Source organism: Camarhynchus parvulus, chromosome 8, assembly GCF_901933205.1.
Source record: "Camarhynchus parvulus chromosome 8, STF_HiC, whole genome shotgun sequence".
Taxonomy (NCBI): Eukaryota; Metazoa; Chordata; class Aves; order Passeriformes; family Thraupidae; genus Camarhynchus; species Camarhynchus parvulus.
Genome location: NC_044578.1, coordinates 3366657 through 3388683, shown reverse-complemented (window position 1 = coordinate 3388683; position 22027 = coordinate 3366657). Strand labels below are relative to the sequence as shown.

At 41.3% G+C, this 22027-nt stretch overlaps 1 protein-coding gene across 3 annotated transcripts in view; it reads left to right on the top strand.

The window, feature by feature from the left end:
• The window catches only part of FGGY (FGGY carbohydrate kinase domain containing), a 126691-nt gene that overhangs the window by 3158 nt on the left and 101506 nt on the right, over positions 1-22027 (top strand). Inside the window, exons 2-6 of one of the 3 annotated variants that reach the window (XM_030953402.1) lie at positions 3240-3346; positions 7284-7496; positions 9356-9467; positions 11195-11346; positions 20524-20609. The exons of 1 other annotated variant lie outside the window; for it this stretch is intronic. In XM_030953402.1, the coding sequence (XP_030809262.1) occupies positions 7296-7496; positions 9356-9467; positions 11195-11346; positions 20524-20609 (551 nt within the window). In that variant the 5' untranslated portion in view covers positions 3240-3346; positions 7284-7295. The remainder of the gene's footprint in view (positions 1-3239; positions 3347-7283; positions 7497-9355; positions 9468-11194; positions 11347-20523; positions 20610-22027) is intronic. One more of the 3 variants, XM_030953401.1, reaches the window with a different exon arrangement.

Sequence of the window (22027 nt, the reverse complement as noted above, 5' to 3'; positions counted from 1 at the left end):
TAAGCTGGTGGATCCAAACACTTGGGTCCATCAGTCATTTTGGAGCCTGTTACCTCTTTTCAACTAGTCATGAAGCTGCTACAGCCAGAATTTATGTAATAATTAGATGGCATTTTTTCCCCCTCAGTCAATGTAAACAAGATAGTGTCTTCTTTCAGGGCTCCAGGCATTCTGCAGAGTCATTTGGGACATGTCTGTCTGCCAGGTCATTAGCACAGCCTTTGGGGATGTGTGCAGCTGCAGCGTCAGAGCAGGGAATGGATCTCAGGAGCGTGGTGTGCATGGCTTGTATCCACTGCTGTTGCCAGGCTGGGGAAAAGAAAGGGTGCTGCTATACAGCCCCCTTATTCCTTAGGTTTTCCTGCCTGGCAATTGTGTCCTGGCATTTACTGATCAACGTTTCCTCTGCTGGACAAACTGGAGGTTATGGCAAGTGTTCAAAATCCTGCCATTGTGTGAGTGCACCTGTGATGTTCATGAGTGTCAGTCCTGAACTCCTGATAGTGGCTGGGAGGTTGCCACTGGTGGATGCAGGATCAGAGCCTGCTTTTGAACTGATGGCCCAGTCCCAGCAGGGCCCAGAGCTCTCCAGAAGGAATCGGAGCTGTTGGTTTTCCCTAGAAGGCTGTGTCTTCTCATCTCATGTTATGTGTTCTCACAGCCCTCTTCTCAGCCTTCCTTTTTCCTGAGAGCTCCTCTCTGCAGCTGCTTCCTGCTGTTCCCGGGGTTAGGTGGGCTCTGGAGCAGGGGCAGCTGCACTTGTTTCCTTTGTGTGCCAGAGTTACAGCCAGGGAGCCACGGGACAGCCGGGTGTGCTCGGCGTGGGCCTCGTGCTGCTGCTGCTGTGCAGGTTGCTGTCGGGGGTGCAGCAACCTCAGCGGGGCCAGGGAAAACCAGGGGGAGCAGTAACCCCGAGTCTTCCCCAAACACGTAGTTGGAAGAGCTCCTGGATCCCTCTGTTGTGAACTCAGTGTTTTGGGACCTGCCTGGCCAGTTCCGTGCCCCTGAGCAGCACCTCTCAGCTGACACCAACACATTGTATTCCTCCTGCAGCATCTCTGAGCAGTATCTCCACCTGCCCACAGTGGCCTTGGCATTCTTTCTTGCTGTTTATTAGCACTGACTACTGCAGTGTGTTATGGTGCTTGTGTTACTGCCACATCCATGAGTACTCAGAGCAGGAAAACACTTTTTGTCTTAATGTAGAGATTGTGAGTTCAGCTCAATACCCATGATGTGTGGATAGCTGCAGTGAGGCCTTTGGGGGTGATTCAGAATGCGATGGATTCATGACTGCATGGAGAAAGTAAATACACAGCAATTGCTTAATGTCTCCTCTAGCTCAGGAACTCAGACACATCAAACAAAACTAGCAGGTGGCACTCTCAGAACAAACCAAAGGGCTTTTTCCTGCATTGTTTACACAGAACTTTATAACTTGTTACCACAGTAGTTTGCAGTTAGAAAAGTTTCCCTGGATTCAGAAAGAGCACAAACAAATTTAGAGAGGAAAAAGCCTTCAAGGTCTGCTAATCCTAAAGATAAAATTTCTGGCTCAGGAAGTGCCTTTACTATAGATAGCAGGAGGAAAGGTGTCCTGGGGAAGTACTGCTGGATGAAAAGGGCAGGCATATGCTTTTCTTACGGCTTCTGCTGTTTGTTGAGGATCCTGGACTAATTGGACCTTTCATCTGACCCAGCACAGCCAAGCTCTGCTCTTTAATCAGGGGCCAGAATGCCATTGCTTCTATTTGATCATCAGTACCACAGGCTGTGTCTGCCTGTGTGAGCTGAAGACAGGAACTGGAAGGAGAGCAAATAATTCTTCTGTTTAGTATAAACTCTTCTCAAGCAGAATATAGAGAAAACCAACTCTGCTGTACATGTACAAGCTTGGTATTTACTGACACTGGTCATGCTGATATCCTTCTGCTGTTCCCGAGTGAGATAACTATGTAGGCAGTAGAACCTGAAAATAAATAATTTTTGGATCTAATTTCTTAGAATAATTTAGTAATTTTCATTTCTCCCTTCCTGGTTATACCAGGATAAACCCGAACGTGCCTTTTTTTAAATCAGAGCAGGTGGAAGTAGTTTGGCCTGAAAGTATTTAAAATCCAAAAGATAGAATTAGAGGGCAGAGGGCAGCAATGAAGTAATGACTTTGTCTTGGACACTGAAAGCAAGAGGAAGAAAAAAGATCTGCAGAGACATTACAGCAAATTAGTACATAGTGAATTATTTATAGAGAGAAAAGGAGATACTAGAAAATAGTAGAATATTATCAGTCTTGCCTATGCTGAGATTTATTGAGATTGCATTACAATGTTAGGGGGACAGTTAGGAAGGTTTTGATGGAATGATCTAAATATTATAGGACTGGATTTAGGATTTTATCCTACTACTGAAATCTTTCATTATTTTAAGCTGTTTTTCCTTGTAAGATGTAAGAAAACTTCACAGAATGTACCAGAGAATTGATGAAAGAATCTAGAGGTGTTTGGTTTTCAGTGAAGAAGCATATTTTCCCCAGCTCCATTTTTATTTATTCCAGTTTTTTTACTGTTAGCACAGTCCTCACATTCCTAAGACAGAGATCTTGCATGTACGTGTTTCTGTTGGGGAAGGGAGAAGGAGAGGTGAGGTGTGCTTTTGTTCCTTGTGTTTGTTTTGTTGGCTGTGGGGTAGCTGACAAATAAATGCTTGTTGATAGTTATAGCACACTCCCTTGGGCATTTAAGGATATTTTCTATATTAGTACTGCCCTTCACCGCAGTGTTAGAATTCCCCATCTGCTCCTGCTCTCCCACACAGACATGTGCCTTCTTTCTCTTTCCACATCCAAACAGGAATTACAGAAGCTGGAAGAGCAAAGGGAGTTCACTGTCTTCAAGGAGATCCTGCCACTCTACCACCACCACTTGTATTGGTTACTTAACTCTAGCAAGCTGACAAAGTGCTGAATTTCTAGATAATGTCAAAAGGGCTTGTTTTGGTTAATGTCCTTTCTACAATTGAAAAGCAGCTTTTCTTTAGCATATTTAGATCTTTTCACACGAAGCTTATGAAGCCTAATTTGAGCCTGTTAATCTTTTTCTTGGTAACCCATAGAAAAGCACAGCTGCACTACTAAAAACACTCTGTTTATCCACAATCACCGGGTCTGGGCAGCCCACAGCGTTCCAAAGATCAAAGTTTAAAACAGACATGCCAGTCCTTCCTAATTCTTTGTGTTTAAGCACACAGCACCACGAAGTCTAAATTGCAGCTGCTGAAAGCTTGTGCTGAGCTTGGGCCTATGTTGATGTGAGTGTAGCCCCTCCTGCACCCTGGCTTTAACAGAAAGGTACGTCCTGGCAGCTCGGTAATAGTGAGGTAAAGTGGGACAGACAAGTCTAACAGTGCTCATGAAAAACTCATCTGGTTACTTACTCATTCCTTTTAAATTAAAGTAAATAATGTTAAGGATTTTTTTTTAAAATATTTTTGCAACTGAGTTTCACCCCTCCTTTTTCTTTCTTCATTGCTTATGTGGGAAAACGAACACATTTGTACAAGGATAAACTGGGAAGTCTGTGGTTTCCAGCTTGCACATTTTGAATAATATTTATACAGACTATTATTTAATGGGCCATATAAATATTTATGATATGCTGTAGCCTTTTGATCATAAATGCTTGTTTGAAAAGCCATTCTGTCCCTGCTGTGATTTGCAGAGAAAGAGGCCATTGCTGGTTTAGTGCTTGGAGGGAATTTTGGCTTCTTGTCCTGACTTAGCAGTTACAGTCATGGATTAACACAGTCAAGCTGGACATGTCTTTTAAGTTTACTTTTTTCCTCTGCCCCTCTCCTTCTGTTTGCAAATTCAAATAATAAGTTGAAAATATGAGGCTTGAATTCTGCAGTGGACAGACAAGGCTGTATTGAAGGAGGCCTTTTTTCTTGCTGCAAGGAGCCAGGCTTCCTGAGTTTAGATACTTCAGGGATTTAGAAGGTTCTATCTCCACTGCCTTCCATCCCTTGGGAGTCCATGAACATGCATCATCCATGCATAAAATCTTTTGGTGTCATGTTAGGAATATTGTGCTTGATTGACTGACCTGTCTGACAGGACTTTAAGGACATTTTATTTCAGTCATTTTTCTGGTTCAGTTTTCCTCATGATTTTATTGCCAGCAGAAGCAAAGAATCCAGCAGATAAAAAAAGCCAAACCAATGTTTTATTTGCACAACAATTTTCTTTTCACATGGCAATGAATGTTGGTGTCCAAATTCTAAAGCAACAAGCTTGTGCAGGGACCTTCTGCTACCCCCGAAATCCATTAAAGAGTTCCTTCAGCTCTGATTTGGAGCTTCCTTTTGTACCAAAGAAATCTTCTAGAAACAAAACAGAATGACAACATTCTTTTTTAAAATTCTTATCACTGTACTTCGGCTAAATATTTTCCACCAACTTCTCTGCTGAGTTCTTAGGTTCTCAAGAAATACCCTTGGGCAGAGTCCATAATTGCTGACATTTATGACCTAGAGATGACAGTGCTTTTTGTGGATGGGGTTGATAAGTAGGTGGCATACCAAGTGTTTGGTATTCCAAAAAAACCCTTGGCATCAAATTATGTTTTTGCAAGCAGATCAGATCCTGTTGCAGAGACACTTTACTTTGAAAAGCCTCTGTAACTTAGTGCTTGCTGTTCTTGAAAAAGGATTCATATTTACTTTTAGCTTTTTCTTCATGAGATATTGAGTAAATCTTGCTGCTTTATGAATCTAGGTGAGCTTTATTCAGAAAGAGACCAGTTAGTTTGGGGTTCTTGGCTTTGTACTGTCACTTTTTCCTGTTCCCACTGATTGACAGCAATAAACTGGTGGATGTGCAAAGGCTGATATGCACTGCTCAAGCACATAAACAAACTCTGCTTCCTGCCCAGTCACTCACACAGGCACATCCTGGTTGCTTAGTAAGGAAAAAAAAGGAAAGTAAACATTACATGGGCAGATTGGGTTCCAGGTTTCAAATGTTTGTGGGAAGAATCCAATGCAAAGCCATAATTTCAAGTGCTGAGTAGGAGGTACTGTGAGCTTAATTCTCTAACATCTGCTAAGCTTGTTCTCTAAGTAGCAAAAACACATTAATGAGCTAAAATCAAGGCTGCCATACAAGGAAGAGAAATTTGGAGTAATATTGTGTGTGTGAGCAGGAGGTAGGATATAAAATACTCCTTTTGCTATTTGTATTTAGTGAAGAGCAAGTAAGAAGGATTTGCCTATGTTTAAATAAAAGAATCTGTTTTGCAGCTAGTGGTTTATTCTCAACTTTTTATGAGTCAGCAGCTAAAGGCAGAACCGAAATAGAGGAAAAACAGGGAAATTTGTGAGATAGTATCAGGAACAGTATTATGCAATGCCTTTGTAGTAAAATTTCTCACAAGGATCTTGCAGCACCTGCAGCCAGCCTTTGGAACTTTGGGGAGGTGGAGTGCAAAATTAAGAAGTAAATACCATGTTGAAAAGAATGTCTTAAAACTGCTTTTCCAGCTGAGGGCTAAGAGGGAGAAGCTGAGTGCTGTCACCCCCCAGGTGACAGATGCAGTATTAATCACCCCTAGCAGCAGAGTTGTCTTCTCTGGCAGAGGGATTGGCTTTTGTTCCTCTGACCAGGTCACAGAGCCAGGGCCAAGAAAATAAAGCAGGCCTTCTTGCCAATATTCCTAGGTGTTAGACTCATGGCACACCATTATTTTTAGCAGATTGCTCATCGCTTGGACACATGACCTTGCTTAAGGAGATTAGTGTGTGTTGCACCTAATCTGCTGGGCAGAACCAGCATGCTGGGAGGCAGCAGGCAGGGTTTCCAGCAGGACCACAATATGCTCTATAGCTTGGAGGTTTTTCTGCTTTCTGACATTATTACAAGCTGGTGATCTGTGCAGCTACTCCAGTGACCCTGCAGGGTGTGAGCAGAATGTGGTGTGGTGACAGCTTTGGTCTGTACCAGGGACAGAACTCCCTCATGCTGGCCCAGCAAAGAACAAAACCATGGGTCCTGGACCCAGCAGTGGGGTCTGGGCATGAAGTGCCAGATTGAAATAGGGAAGAATGATTGTGTGATAGCAGATTTCCACTGACTGACCACATTTCCATGAGCTGCTTAAGGAGTGGGAGAAACAGAAGTCTCAGTTTCTTCAGCCAAGGTGGTGTTTTATGCCATTTTCAGTGCAAATTAAACTTTGTCTGAATTAATTATTATCCAGAATTGGAATTTTCTGAGATAGGGGGCTTCTTGTTTTCTTCTCTATTTCACCTGCTGCCTCTAACCCTCAATGATTGTAGATTTGTGATATCTAGCAGCAGCAGTGGTTACAAGCCAGCCATGGATGTGAAAGACACCTACATTATGGCAGTAGATCTTGACCTGTACTCAATGTTATTATTAAAAAAAATAATAATTTGAAATGTGAATAATCATATTCTGTTAATCAAGGCTTTCCAAATCTTCCCCCCTCTGCTTATATTCCTCCCTCTAACCACCCCAGCTGCCATATCCAGATATTATCCAGGTTACTTCTTTGGGAGAAGTGGACTGTTTTTAAGTAGAGCCATTTTGATGCTCTTTAAATACCATGTGTTTTAAATGCCAATTTATCCATTCATTTTCTGAATATCAGAAGCTGTGTGTCAGCTGAGTTTCGTGTGTTTCAGAGATGTAAAAGGTTCGTACAAGCACTAAACAGGGTACTTGTCTGACGTTTCAAATTATTCTATCAGCTCTTACTTAGCATTCTCACAGCTTGATTAAAATGTAAATGTTAACTATTAATTAAGAAACCGTGAGAAATTAAGAACAGTGAATTTGTCACTGTATTAAATGTCAAATAGTTAAACTTAATATAGTGAAATAAGCAACTCATTGTGAATAATTAAATCAATTAACTTAACCTCACTTTGTTCTTGTAGGATGTCAGAGTAGGCAGAGTTTTCACACCATGCTCTCATGGCTCAACACATTTTCAGAAAATTATTTTCTGAGTCTTAAAAGTGGTGTGAATTGGTGATGGAGAGCTCTTGGAAACTTAACTTTATTCTTTTTTCTTTTTTGTTCTTTTTCTTTGTTCTTTTTTTCCTCTGGGTAACATGTAACCGATTGTCATGTAGTTACTTTATAATTACCAGCATCACACTGCAGGTGGGATGTTTGGCTTGATGGGAGGCAGCAGCTCTTGGCACTTTTTCCATCAGTCATTTTATCTGCTTTTAACCCCTTTTTTTTCCTTTCCCTTCAACAGGTTTTATTAAAAATGCCCAGTGAGAAGCATACAGCAGTGAAATACTACATTGGAGTTGACGTGGGCTCAGCCAGCGTTCGCGCGGCGCTGGTGGACGGCGCTGGGATGGTGGTGGCACACGCAGAACAACCCATCCAGGTTTGGGAGCCCCGGCCAGACCACTATGAACAATCCTCTGCAGACATCTGGGCTGCCTGCTGCTCTGTCACAAAGGTGGGCAAGGACAAAATGAAGGATTTGTGTTGCAGATGGCTCTGGAAGTTTTGAATGTTCACAGTCTGTGGTCCCTGTGCCTGTCACTTCCACTCTGGTCTGTTCATGCTGTGTGATTTGTGACCACCCTTTGCACTGAAAGCACCTTGAGGCTGATGCAGCCTCACAAATGTCTGTTTTACTAGTGAGGAGTTGAAGGCCAGAGTGAAAAAACTCATGCTACAGCTGCAAATAGAATGAAAGACCTTTCTTTGTGCTGTTACTGCAGAGGGAGGATTTAGCCACTGCCTCCAGGTCTCACATCTGTGAGCTTTGTTTAGCTGGTGTATGCTCTACCCACGAGACAATTCTTGGAGGAGTCAAGGTTGCTCAGAACCCGGCAGTGCATATATCTAGAGATGTGCATTGGGCTGCTCTGGAGTCATAAAGGAGAATTTATTGTAGAGAGATTGTAATCTGGTTTGTGGATATGGCCCCTAAAGTAACACTTGTTATCCCCATTATAAGAGGATCCAGTATTATAAGACCAAAATAAATAAACAATGTCAGTGGATAGTATGAGCATAAAACCAGATTGAAATAGACTGTACTACAGGGGAAAATTTGTACCCTCTGATCCAGGGCTCTGCCTGTACATGCTGGAGATAAAGGTAAATTAGAGACCTTGCTTGCAGTGCACACAGAGGCCATTTCATCCTCCTCACTACAGCCCCTGCCTGCTGCATGTTCTAAGGTTGGCTTTTTAAATATTCATGATAAGCTTGGTAATTTGCAGATGGACTGTTCACCCATTGTCTTGTTATTGATCAGCCTTTTCAAACATTAATGAGCTTGGCTCTGCAGAAATGTCCTGAGATGGAGAAGGGGAGGTGAGTGGATAGAAGGAAAAGAAGGGAGTGACAGGAATGATAGGGAAGAACATTGCTTGACATTAAAGCAGAGCAAGTCTTCCTCTGCTTATTTGATTTTTCTCTGTATGAGTGGCTTTGTTCTTGCTCTTGACCTCTTTAAATGCAATCTCTTATATTTAAGCAATAAAATGGTCTCAGAAACTGCAGTTTTACAGAGCCAATAAGAGACTGGCACTGTGCAAGTCTACTGAAAGTCTTTCCTTATAGTACTAATTAAAATAATGATATTTTTATTGTTGCTGAGAAGTGGCAATTTATTACCATGCTACATTTTAGGTGTCTTGCAACCTCATTTAGCACTTAATCCTTGTGGGTGTTGTGTTTTTTTTTCCAATGCTGCTGGAAGCCATGAAGTTCAGGCATTTTGGGGCAATGGTTTGGGTTTGTTTTTTTTTTTTTAAACATTCCAAAAAGTGTGCTATTCACACTCTTGGTAGCTGAGTAAAGGTGTGCATTGCAGAGGTGTTATCATGGCTACAGGTTTTGACCAACTTTAGTTTTGGGACCCTTCAGAATTGCAAAACAAACACAATATTACCAAAGCAATTCTGGAAGATTGTTTCCTTCCACAGGCAGGAAGTCAGTGAGGTAACTGATGGAAACACTTGGTCCTAATCCTGATCTATGTTTCACATCCAGCTCAGCTCCAAGCTTTAGAAAAGAGATAAAATTAACATTGCAGGTTTTCTGCTACCTTTATTTACTGATATTTTTGTGCTCCCTGCTTTTATCCAGGACTGTGGATAAAGACCTCTGAATTCGGATTTGAGACACAAAGAATTTCTGGTAATTTGATGTGTTTATGATTGGAAGTTTTAAAGAATACTGAATTTAGGAAATTTCAGCATTTGAGCTAACTTGTAACTCTTTTTGTGTACTTCCTAGTTCACATGGCACTTGCACATGCATGGATATATTTGTGTTTCTGTGTGTTTTGTGTATTTTCAGGAAGTTGTCCGTGGAGTGGATGCCAGCCAAATCAGAGGGCTTGGGTTTGATGCTACCTGTTCCCTTGTTGTGGTGGATAAACAGTTCCAGCCTTTGGCAGTCAACTGTGAAGGTGGGGCTGCACACAAAACATGATGTTACTGTGTGAGTTTTACCACTGGCGGGAGGGAACTTCCCATGTCCTCCAAATGCCAAGTGGTGGGGCTGACTCTTGGAGATGGAGATGACACAAACTCTTTTTTATGAGTGGATTTTTTCCCCTTGGTTTTACTGTTTTAATTTTACTGCAAAATTAAATCTAAGATGAGAATTACTTGCTGTTTGGTTAAATATTTGGCATCCTAAGATCACATTCATTCATCTTGGCTCTGAGAAATTGCTTCTTAGGAAAATCTACACTAATTTTTCTTTTCGGCATGTTTTCTTCTCCTTCAGACTGTAGTGATCATGGCTTTTATAGTGTATATAAATGCCCATCCACACTGGCTAAAGGAATGTTAAAAATGTTCATGTTAGTGTAGTCTAGCTGCTTGCTCTGTCATGGAGCTGCAGGCAAGAAGTTCAGTTTGTGTATTTTATTACATTGGTGTTCAGTCTTTGTCTAGGACAGCGCTAAACTTCAGAAACAGTCTGTGACCTTTTTCTAAAAATCTGGGGGGTCTTATTTCTTTTTGGGTAGATCATTCAGAAGACTTCCAGAAAGTCTGTGCTGCAGTTCTTTTACCCAGTGAATCCCATTTAAGATTAGGTGTGTGCTAGATCAGTAGTTACTGAGACATAATCATAATTCTGCGTATGTTCCCTTTCTGTTCTCAGATGTGTTTGTCATCTCTTATCCTTCTCAAAACCCAGCTTTGCCCCCAAAATGTCCTTTTCTAAATTTAGATAGTTTTATTTATTTTTCAGTTTGAGAGTCTCTTACAATCTATTCAATGCCTAATGATGTCTGAGGCTATTTTGGGTCTAATGAGTCAAATTCAGTTCTCATTTTCTGTGTTCTGATATTCCCAAGAACTTTGAGTTTACACAGTGGTGGTGCTAAACAACAAGGCAAGAATTCACTCAATACTGTGATGCTGTGAAGAGCCTTGCAGTGGTGGTGTTTCAGGCAGTTTCACAGTTTTGAGCTGTATTTCAATCCATTTTAGAAATGTGTTGTGCTGTGGAGTGTGCAGTGTACTTAGCCAGAGAGGAATCTGCATTGTCACCTGGATTACTGTTCCCTCTCGCTGGCAGGTCCTCTGGAGGTTAATTTCTATAAAATGTTCTTTGCTTCTTGTTCTCATTGTGTGTGCTGCAGACTTGCCAAATGCTTTTTCCTTGCACATCCAAAATAAAAGCATTTCAGCAAATTATCCCCTTTGAAACAGTATTTTGGAAAGGAATTAGGGTGGTTCTTCTCATAACCATAGAGGAGGAGAGAGAATCCCTGTAGCTGATTGAGTTAATTTCAATTCACAACATAATTGTTCAGATTTTGTCACATTTTTAGTTTTTGGTCAAAAGAATGTTCCTTTATATTTTTAACTAAATATGTGATCTTGTTAGGAAGTTTGGGTTCTTTGAATGAAATACAAGAGAACATGGTGTTTCACAGTTCTTGGATGCTCACAAGCCTGATTGGTTTCAGTCAGCATTCTCAGTGCCCAACATGTGCTAAAGTTGGGTCAGAAGGCTAAAATTTTATATTTAGATATCTGCTGTGAATTATTAACATGAGTAGAATTTGAGTTTTCAGTGTAGAAGTGAAAGTGTGAAGCAGTTTAGAGCCTAGTAACTTGCAGTGCTGAGCTGGGGTTAAAACTGAGCTAAGAGAACTCTTTTCCTGTTTCCCCCAAGGACAGAGCCATAGGAATGTGATCATGTGGATGGACCATCGTGCAGCCAGCCAAGTCAAGCGCATCAATGCCACCCAGCACAGGGTTCTGAGCTATGTGGGGGGAGCCATGTCTGTGGAAATGCAGCCTCCTAAATTGCTCTGGATAAAGGAAGTGAGTACATTTAACACTCTGGTGCATTTTTACTAGTGATTAGTGCCCTTGTTAATTCCTGAGAATGAGATTTCTAAAACAAAAGCCTTCAGTCTTAGTGGTGAACGCCAAGGTGTGTGCAGAGTAAGGTCAGCTAAAGTTGTGATTTAAACCTTTTAAGATTCTTTCTTCCTCTCAGTTTTGTAGAAATATGTTTGATTTTATTGGAGTGTTCCCTGTGAGAAACATTCCATATGCCTTCCTTATCTAAGATTAGATATACATGCAAATAGAGGTACAGATAATAAATGAAGTATCCTAGGATTTAGTTATGGAGATGTGTTTCCTACTTCAGCTGGAGTCTGGAGTGCCAGAGGAGGGCCTTTGAGGCATCCAGCAGTGCAGGGTGTGATGGCCTTGGCTGCTGGTAGAGGAACTCTCCACTTCCAGCTTCAGTTCAATTCTGTCCCATCAGTTGGAATAAACCATGTGTAGAGGGAAGGTGCCCTGTGTGTAATGTGTACCTCTGCCTCTGTCTCCTGTGTTTAAATTTGGTGTGTTACAATGAAGTATGGCCTCCTAATAACAACTGTCAGATAAAAGGAGAGACACTTGCCACTTGAAATTTTTGTAACCTCCTCCAGCCTGGCTGTTTACATTTGGCCTCAATGATGCTCACTGTCATTTTAACAAAGCCCAAATGTAAATTACTTGCTGCCAGTTTCAAGCAGCCAAATTCTCCTGTCCTTACAGACATCAGACATGAGATTGTAACAAGGTACAGATTGGGGAAAGTCAAATGAATTAACTGGTAGAAGCAGGTATGACAGATTAATGATAATAGAGGGTAATGAATGTTGATAATGAAATATGAATATCCATCTACTAGTTCTTCCCTTCTTGAGCTATGAGTATCATACATCAGTCATTTTATAAATAATAAAATGTAAGCTGTAAAAACATTAAATGAATCCTTTGCATTTAAAGCATTTTTATATTGCAAGGTCTGGGATATCAGTACCTGACTGCTCAGGAAATCCAGAATTATGGGGTGACCAAATGTGGTCACATGCAGGTGTGAGCCTGCTGTGACCTCAAAGCCCTGTGCATGATTGCTGTGGCGTAAAGGGGAGACCATTGCAGGGCTTGTTCCCTCCATGAGCCGTGGGTGGGACACAGGATTCTCCTGACCCCAGGTGCCAGCCAGCAGCAGGGATTTCCTGGCAGAAGGGTGGTACAGAACAGGGCTTGTTCACATGTCCATTTTCAGCTCCTGACACACCAGCTAAGTAGATTATTGTCCTTAAGAGAGGGTTTTTCACCTCAGTGTCTGCCTGCTGAGCTGCCCACTCACAATTCCTCAGTGCTCTGGCCATGACTCACCATTAAACTGCTTAAGCTTGTCCTGCTTAGCTCGGGCACCTCAGCACCCACAGCAGCACCTCAGCTGCTCAGGAGCAGGATCAGTTATCCTGCAGAGGGCTGTAATCTGCTGAGATTTGGTTAAACCTTTCAGCTCTGGAGGGGTGAGGGATTGAGTGCTTTTACAGCTTCTGTACTCCTTGCAAAGCAGGAGGGGGAAGGGAATTAGATGCAGAGGGAGGGTTTATTTTCAGTACCAGACACAGTAATGCATCCATGGTTTACCTGACATCAGAGCTGTCAGCAAAGGGTCACTTTGGCCTCTGACAGCTCAAACTCAGCCTCATGTAATGCAAGTGTCCTCACTTTTTGCCAAGAAAGGCAACCTTACAATAACTTCGAATGTCAGGTTGTTCAGATGAAACCTACAACAGCAGTTTGCACATCTGATGTTTCTCAGTGGACTGTCTTGAACTGGGCTACAAATATAAATTATTTAAGTGTCTTCAGATTCTTTGTTATCAATATTTTATATATCAATAGGCTCTGACACAGGTATTACAGGTATGGTCAGGAAAAATACTTACAGAATGGTATTTAATGTGTTCTTCTTGTTTTTTGAGTTGTATTATCTTTATTTTCTGTGTTAAGTGTATTTCTCAGTGGCATAGTGAGATTTTGGTCTAGCTCATATACCACAGGGAAAATATACTTTATATTCTGACTACAGGATTATCTCTTAAGCTAGTGATAATGCACAAGCTGGTAAAAAGGAAGCTTAATTTTCAAATCACATGGGAGAATTGCAAGATTAGCAGGTAGAAAGACATATTTTCATTTTATTCTATCTTTTTCAACTATCTGAGGGTTTTTCAAAGTTGAAACTGAAATTCCCATTATGCTTCTACTTAATTATGCTAACTGGTGTTCAGAAAATGAGTGCACTGTACCTGGTTTGATCTCATTACTGCCTGGGAAAATTTTACAGTGTTCCCCACACTGAGACTGGCTGTGATCATGGCTTTGGTCTCTCCAGCTTTCTTGACTATTGAGTGCAGTGAGATGAGTTTTTCTTTTCCCTTTCCTTCCTTATTCCTTTCTCAATATTCCTCCCTAATGTTATCATATACCTGACAGCATTCCAGGAAGTTAAGACAAAAACAGTGGATTGGGCACACTGGGCACATGTGTCTGACCATAGTCAAATCTGGCTAAACCAAGGTGTATCCAGAATCTACTTTGAGCCTTTGTTCCTTTGGTTGGCATCATGTTTCTGGAAAGTTCTTGATCAGAAGGCTTGACATGGCTACAACACATTCAAAACAGGGATGTTTGTAAAGAAAACAAAGCAGAACAAAACCCACAGCCAGACACGTTGCACAGTCATGCTCCAGGTCAGTTTGTGCACCCTAATATATGAAGGATCACTGTTGATTTTTGCTTTGAATTCTCTGGACCTTATTTTGAACTCCCCAGGAATTTAATGTTTCTGCTAGTAAATGTTTTTGCTGTTTCCCCTCTGTACATCTTTGCCTGGGATTGGAGCTGTGCACATTCCACAGCTGCTTGCATTCATATGGGTTTTGCAGAGAGAGTGCAGTAGGGAAAAGTACTGCTATATGTCTGAAGTGAAATAATAAAATAGAAGTTAAATAATAAAGATAAATAAAAGATAAATTTAGGAGATTACTAGGTGCACCTTTGGAAGTGTTATTTAAAGTACTGATACTAAATGATGGTTGGTCTGTTGTTACACTGAGAAGTTAATTGTGTGTACATTGTTACCAAATCCTCCCTCTCCTTTTCCATGATGCTGACCTGGGTCTGGAAGGCCACTTTAGGAGAAACTCTTGTCCCATGTTTTGCCCTGGGTTCTCCTAACAACAGTGTTTGCAAACCTGATCTCTGTGAGGAAGGGTCTGACATGGGTCTGACCAGCAGTGCTGGTAAGTTGTGAGTGATTAGGGTGTCGCTCAAAGAAAGAAGTGGAATTTCTGTGGCTTGAAGAATTTTCAACTAAGCAATCAAAAGTATTTCTAAAGAATGCGACTTTGCAAATTTACTGTGAATTGGTTGGAAGTAAGGAAGAGCAAGGAGAAAGGATGAAGGTGACTTACAAGGCAGTTGGAAAGGGACTTTGGACAAAGGTCTGGAGTGACAGGACAAGGGGTAATGGTTTCACACTCACAGAGGGCAGGGTTAGATGGGACGAAATTCTTCCCTGTGAGGGTGGTGAGGCTGTGGCACAGGTTGCCCAACGGAGCTATGGTTGCCCCATCCCTGAAAATGTCCAAGGCCAGGAGCGGCTTGGAGCAGCCTGGGATAGTGGAAGGTGCCCCTGTCCATGGCAGGGGGTGGCACTGGATGAGCTTTGAGATCCCTTCCAACCCAAACCAGTCTGGGATTCAATAATGACCTAACTGTGCTTTTCCATTTCCATCACCTTGTTCGTGGAATTGAAGCTGCAGATGACCTCACTCAGTGAGAGGAATGAGCTGACACCACTGTACAAGAAGTAAATACTGGTCCTTATCTCTTGTGGCTTTCTTCTTCCTCTCCCCTTGTGTTTATTTGTGGAGGGTTGCTGCAGGTTTTCTTTCAAGTCACAAGTTACTCTCATCTGCTTCTTTTTGACTTTCTTTTTCCATATAATGTTTTCTCTTTAACATTTCATTTCCCTACAGAGCATAGAGATGTGACTGGAGGCTGCAGGGTGTATTCTCCTCTTCCAGCTCTTCATCTCCATTCCGTGTTGAGTTTGAATTAAAAACCCAAATTTTTAAGGCCATTATAGGCTTTTTGAGGTCTTCTCTTTGATTTGTATTCGCTTACATTCAGTCCAATTTGATTGGGGCTGAATCATTTTACCCTCTGGTACCTCTTAGTTATCATCCATGAAATTAATTGGTTGGTCTTGCTTGTGATTGCAGATAGGTGTTCCTATGGCAAAGCCATCCCTGCAAGTGGAGTTTGTGTGTTGGGCAGAGCTGTTGGCAGTAAATGATCAGCTGAATGCAGCTCCTGTGAGGCCTGTGGGGCACTCTGGTTAAAGTGTGAACATCTGTGGCTCACGTAGGAGCAGCATTGTATTTTTTTGTCTGTGTGGGTCATGTGTGGTGATAGAGTCCAGTGTTAAATGCAAAACCAAACAGATACATGTTTTTTTATAAAGCTGGCTTCTGTGGATGCAGTCATGTTTGACTTTTGACATGTGGTCACATGAATTGAGAACATCAACTGTAAATGAAGGTGGAACAAAGAATCCTTTGACAAATATTTAGCAACTAGCTGAAAGGTTGTTCTGACAAAGTCTTCCTGAAGCCACTAAGGTAAATTTGAATATAACCTTCACTAAAAAGGAAAGTAATTCCTGGTTACTGCTTCTTTTAAAATAACCAATTAAATTCACTCATTTTGCTGTTATTTACTTAGATTTTTTCTTTACAATTTTCTTACAAAACATTATTGCAATAGTTTTTTACTTCTGTAGTTGCTGGTATGTTTTTGTGCAGTTTATTAAGTGGGTTCTGTAATTTTGGTGACTTTGGCTAAAAAATTTGGATGTTCACTGCCTGACTGAGTGTGTAGGGAGTTCTGGGAGGTAGATGCCTGCATGTGAGCTGAAAATCTGAGTACATAACTCCTTCACTTGGGAATTATTTTGCTGCAGGAGTTTGTCAGTACAAGACAACTGTACATATATTGATGCTGTGGCAAACCACTGTTAGAGCAGTGAGAAAACAGCTCAAACACAGTAATGCAAGAGCTGCAGGGAAGAGTTGCCCAGCTACAGAATTAGCCTGTTAGTATTTTTTTCCCTAGAGATAGCAGAAGGAAAAAAATGTTGTTTACTAATTTTGGCTGAAAATGTTATTGTAGCTTGTGCCAAAACGAAAAGATGCATGTTATGTTTTCCTCATACTAATGACATTATATACCAGCTATTTCTAAAAACTACTAGTCCTGTTAAATCAGAGATGCTGAACTTCATTGTTTATTTTAAGTGGGTGGGGGATGTTGGACTGGGGGCAGGTATTTGCTTGGTAACTGCCTCCAAATGAAGCGCAGTCTTCTATATTCTGTATTCACAACTCTGCTCTTAATTTCATGTTTAAGAGCGAAGAAGAGCCTCCTTTTAGGAAAAAAATCCCAAACCATGGAGTGACTGTTTAGCATATCATTGCTCTGCCATTAATAGCTAAAATCAGTAGTCAATGAGTAGGTTTTTTTTTTTTTTCTGACAGTCAGTGATCTTCCTGCATGTTGCACTTCACATCCTCAGTTAGAGCTGCTGTTTGATCCATCACCCTTCTTCCTTCTGCACACCCATGACTTGCTGCTAGCAGTGGGATCATTTGCAGAAACAATTAAAACCTCTCTTTCCCTGGCAGTGGGGGGAAGGATAGTGCATGCAGTGGCATTAGCTTGGCAGCAGCTCCCTTGCTGATGCATGTCTTCTTCACTGCTTGCTGCCCTTGCAGCTGGCTTTTTGTCTTGTTGAATGTGACTGAATATTTTTCCATTAAAATGAATAATAAATTCTGTGTTAAATGAGAATGACTCCAGGCTGTTGAGTTTGGAACTGAACTCTTGTTTAGAATTGTTTATAAATGTTTCAACACTCTGTGTTATCACAATCCATACACAGAGCAGACACACATGCATAAGTTGTACTTCAGACTGAATCTGGTTTTTAGCTGCAGTTGCTGATCAGGCAGAAGTGCCATTTAGAAACAGCACTCACAGACGGCAGATTTGAAGCACCTGCACCTCAGAGCATGTCCTGCTTGAGCTGTCCCCTCTGTGTCTCCTCTCCTGTCCAGTGGGACATGGATCCCTGTCCTGTCCTCCCTGCCTTGTTCCAGCTTCTCCAGCTCTGATTCCATGTGCCTGCTCTGTCCCTCTGCAGCCCTTTCTGGCCTGGGCTCTGGTGCTTGCCTGCCTGTGGTGCCACGCCCGGAATGCCTCAGGGATTTAAGGATGCCTGCACCAGCGTCTGGGTGCTGCAGGCAGTTTTCTCCCCCTTCAGCAGCAGCTTTACTCCAAGAGTTTACTTTCCAAACCCCTCCTCTCCCCCTGCCCTAGTTCATGACTCTGATAATTCAGCCAGTTAATCTTTTACCAGTTGGAGTGCAAGCTGTTTCAGAATTGATCAGTTTGTAGCCATGATTCTGGCAAGGATGGAATTTCTGCTCATGGCCTATCTTGGGTGTCTGGAATAGCTCTATCACATGGCTTGGCATCCAGTGTGAAGTGTGGGAGATCCAAGTTGTAAATCCTTGCTTTGAGTTGGAGTAGGGCATGGGACATGAGTTTTTAGATCCCTGTGAGTGTGTGCATAATTCCCTTTCTTCCTTTCTCACAATGTGCATTTGTTTTCTGTAATTTAGATAAAGATGTATGTATTTTCAGTCCAACTAAGGAATCTCTCATTTTCCCTTCTTGCCTAGGAAGATTAAAATACATTGCACTACATAATTCTTAACCTCTTTGACCCCAAGTATTTGGGATTACCTATGACAATGTCAAAATGTTATTCTGTGGAGGTGTAGCTGTTAAAGCAGCCCAAAGCAATCAGAGAGAGAGATGAAGAAAGGGCACCCCATAAGTACCTCTGGAAAGCAGAAAAATAGTGAGCTCCTTTGCAAGTAAGTTTGGAGAGTGAGTTGCAGGATGTGAATACAGCATTGGGAACGTTCCTGGATCTTTTCCACAATCCTTTTAATGTGGTCACAGACTCCTGACTGGGTGAAAATAAATTTGAATTAACTTCTTGTGAGTGTTGAAAACATGGAGACTTTAAATTTGTTTGGAAAAAGCATCAGGGCATGCTATGATTTTTTTTGTCTGTACTAATTAGTGATGACACAGCATCAAGATGGCAAAAAATGAATCATTTGGATGTTCATGAAACAAAGTATTTTGAATGTCACTAACATGTGGCTTTTGGGAATTCTTGAAGTAATAGAATAAGGATGCAAGGAGTATTTGATGAAACAGATTTATTTGAAGAGGACAGTTATTCTTAAAACAGTTTATTTTCTGATTAAAGTAACAATCAGATTACTCCTTTTGCTTCTTGAAGGCTCTCAGGTGTGTTAACAACACATAATGGCTTTTATTATCAAAATAATCAGGCTGAATGATCTTTGGGCTAAACTGTGGAGCACCTTGGCATTCATGTAGGAAGTTAAATTTGATGTGAGTAGCAAGCACATATGTCTGGGAGGTGAGCTAAACCTGAGTGGTCAGGAGCAGACATCCAAAGGTTGTGTGTTTTATGTTAAAAAATTGTAATCAGAGCATTTCTTTTTTGAATTCAATAGAAATCCAGTAAGTTTTAGAACCTTTTCAATGTCTAAACTCAAGAAGTTTTAAGACAGATTCTTGGCATGACCCAAAACTAAGCAAAATTTTGCTTCTTTCTGTACTTACCCAGTTGCACCTTAGTTTCTTGAATTCATTGATTCCATTTCAACAAATTCTGGGCTTGTGGTTTGATATCACAGAGTGTCTAAATTATGTTACAGAATCACAGGATGATTTGGGTTGGAAGAGACCTTAAAGCTCATCTCATTCCAACCCCCTGCCATGGCAGGGACACCTCTCACTATCCCAGGCTGCTCCAAGCCCTGTCCAGCTTGGCCTTGGACACTGCCAGGGATCCAGGGGCAGCTACAACTTCTCTGGGCAACCTGTGCCAAGGCATCACCACCCTCACAAATTTCAAGAGTCAAATATTATTTCTCTAAAATGGAATCATATTCTCCTTTAGTTCAGCCTGTACATTCTTGACACTGCATGGAATTAACTTCTGTTCCAGAAAGACCCCAGCAAGGACTGTGTTTCTAGAGCAGGAGCTGATCTTAAGTGAGAAAACTTTGCACTTTTTAATTATTTAAGAAGCTGGTGGAAGTTTTTCAAGCACTTTTCTCTTCCCCTGGAAGTTTAATTTGTGACCCTTGTGGGCTTTTGTGTAGTTTTGATATTCTCTTCTTATTTTAATGTAGTGGGGTCAAAGGGGACCATTGGGATTGCTTTGCAGGACAGTGATCTCACTGGGATACATTACTCCTGGGAAAACTTTCTTCCCATTCATCATGGTCTGATACCTGTGAGTGGTGTGGAGATTGTGTTTGTGGAAAAGTAGTTTTGAGACTATGCAGTACTAACATCAGCTGAAATCAGACTGAGCTTTGGAGAGGGAAACAGGGAATAGAGCCTGGCCCAGGTGGTGTGACCAGCCTTTTCTGGACTATCATCTCTCTTGTGGTGGAAAACAGTGGTGGAAACTCCTTGTGAATGGTCTGTCTTGGTAGAAGAGTTTTTTAGGAGTTTGGGAATGTCATGTGGCTTTTCAGATCTACAAGCTTTGTTTGTGTGTTCACAGAGCTCTTTGTTTTCTTCCTATGCTTATAATTAACAAATACCAAATTTTAAATCTTAAATTTTAAGCATTTTTAAATCTTAAATGGCTTATTTTAGAAAATAGAACTTTTTTCAGGCAAATGTTTTTTGATAAAGTTGTTGGCTTTGAAACTGCTCTGACATTGAGCAGCTGATGGGGAACAGAGACACCCCAGGTTACAGATCTGAAACTTGTGCCTCCATGAACTCTTCATGGGGAACTTTGTTTGTCTATGATCAGTCTGTGCTGGAGGAAAGGCTCAGCTCTCCAGGCAGTGAATCAGAGAGAAGAGCTGACTGGATGATCAGAGCAATGAGTTTGAAAAAATTGTCATTTTAACCTAAATATCAGTATTTTAATTGCATTAAAATAAGGGCATGACCATGCCTGACCTCTAATATCTGCCTTTCTAAACATATTTTTATTAGAACTTGCCAGAATCGTGGGAGAAGGTTGGCTACTTCTTTGATCTTCCGGATTTCTTATCTTGGAAAGCCACAGGTGTCACTGCAAGGTATGTTAATTATAACAATATGGTTTTGTCTATTTTCTTATGTACATTTCTGCTTTAATTCATTCTGACTGGACCTGCTGTTATGTACATCTGTCTGTAATTCAGCCAGCTCCAAAACATCTTGAACCTATCTCCTGCCTCCATTGTGCATTCCTGAGCACAGTTGTTCCTGGGAGCAGTGGAATTCACAGATAGAGTGTGTTGCTGCAAAATGTCATTTTGGAGCATAAATATGATTGCTGGAGTTCCTGTGAAATACACCTCCAATAATTCTTTGAAATCTATTTTGTTGACAAATCTATTAACTTTTTTGAGGATTGGAAATACACACTTCTTTGCCATGTGGGAGGGCTCTGGTAAAATCTAATTTGAAAGGGTCACTTCACTGTAAAACATGGCAGCTGTACTGCTCCACAAAAATACCCTGGAATTCTTGCTGAGTAGTTGAACAAAACCCTCTGAGAGAACCCCTTAAAAATCTGGATTAAAGTGACCAACACAGGTGAGGGGCATTTGCAGATCCTTGTGAGAAGTGAGGACCAGTATTTATTTAAAATCATGCCTAGTTCAGTGCAGCTCACTATTATTTCCATTGCAGTTTGTGGAGAAGAATCTGTGCAAAATGTAGTCTCAGATGAAAACTGGCCACAGGGTCGTTTTAGTTTCTCTGGAAATAAAGATACTTTCTTATCAGATACAGTTCTTTTTATTTGAGTGCTCTATTTCTCCCTAGTTAGTTTTCCTGATTGACACCTATTGTTAGAGCATTGTACATTACATATTCCTTTCATTATACAGCAGGGAAGTACTATGATTGACTTAAAAAATGCAAAAAGAGGAGTTGTGCAAGGACTTGCCAGGTGATAATTGATAAATGGCATCTTAAATCTTCTTTCTTTGGACTTTCAGTCAGATTTTGCAGTCTAACTCTGAATTATGTAACAGAAGAACAACTCCCACCCCACAGATCTTGTAATCTAAACAGTCCTGTCATCTGACCCAACTCTACCTTCAAGAGGATAAATCCCTGGCTCCCAGATGATATTCCAGGGGCTGCATCTTGTGAAAGTACTCAAGACTTTTAGAATTAGCACCCTTTGCTCGGGGCATGAGGTGGGGGAGGCTCTGAAAAGGGAGGGCACAGTGATCCTGACAGCTCCATGGTCCTGCCTGGCTTTGACTTCGTGTCCTTGGCTGCAATTTCCTGCAGGTGAAGCAGAGAAATCTCTCGGAAAAAAAAAAGAAGAGTTGCAGAGGATTATGCTCAAAAGTTGAGATGCCTGATTTAGACTGGCACATTAATTTCCTTAGCAAGGACAATGTGATTACTAAAAATCTTTTGATTGTATTGATGAATGTTGTAAGGGAGAAAGGAATGTTGGGAAAAGACTCTCTGGGTAAAGTCTTCCCTCACACGT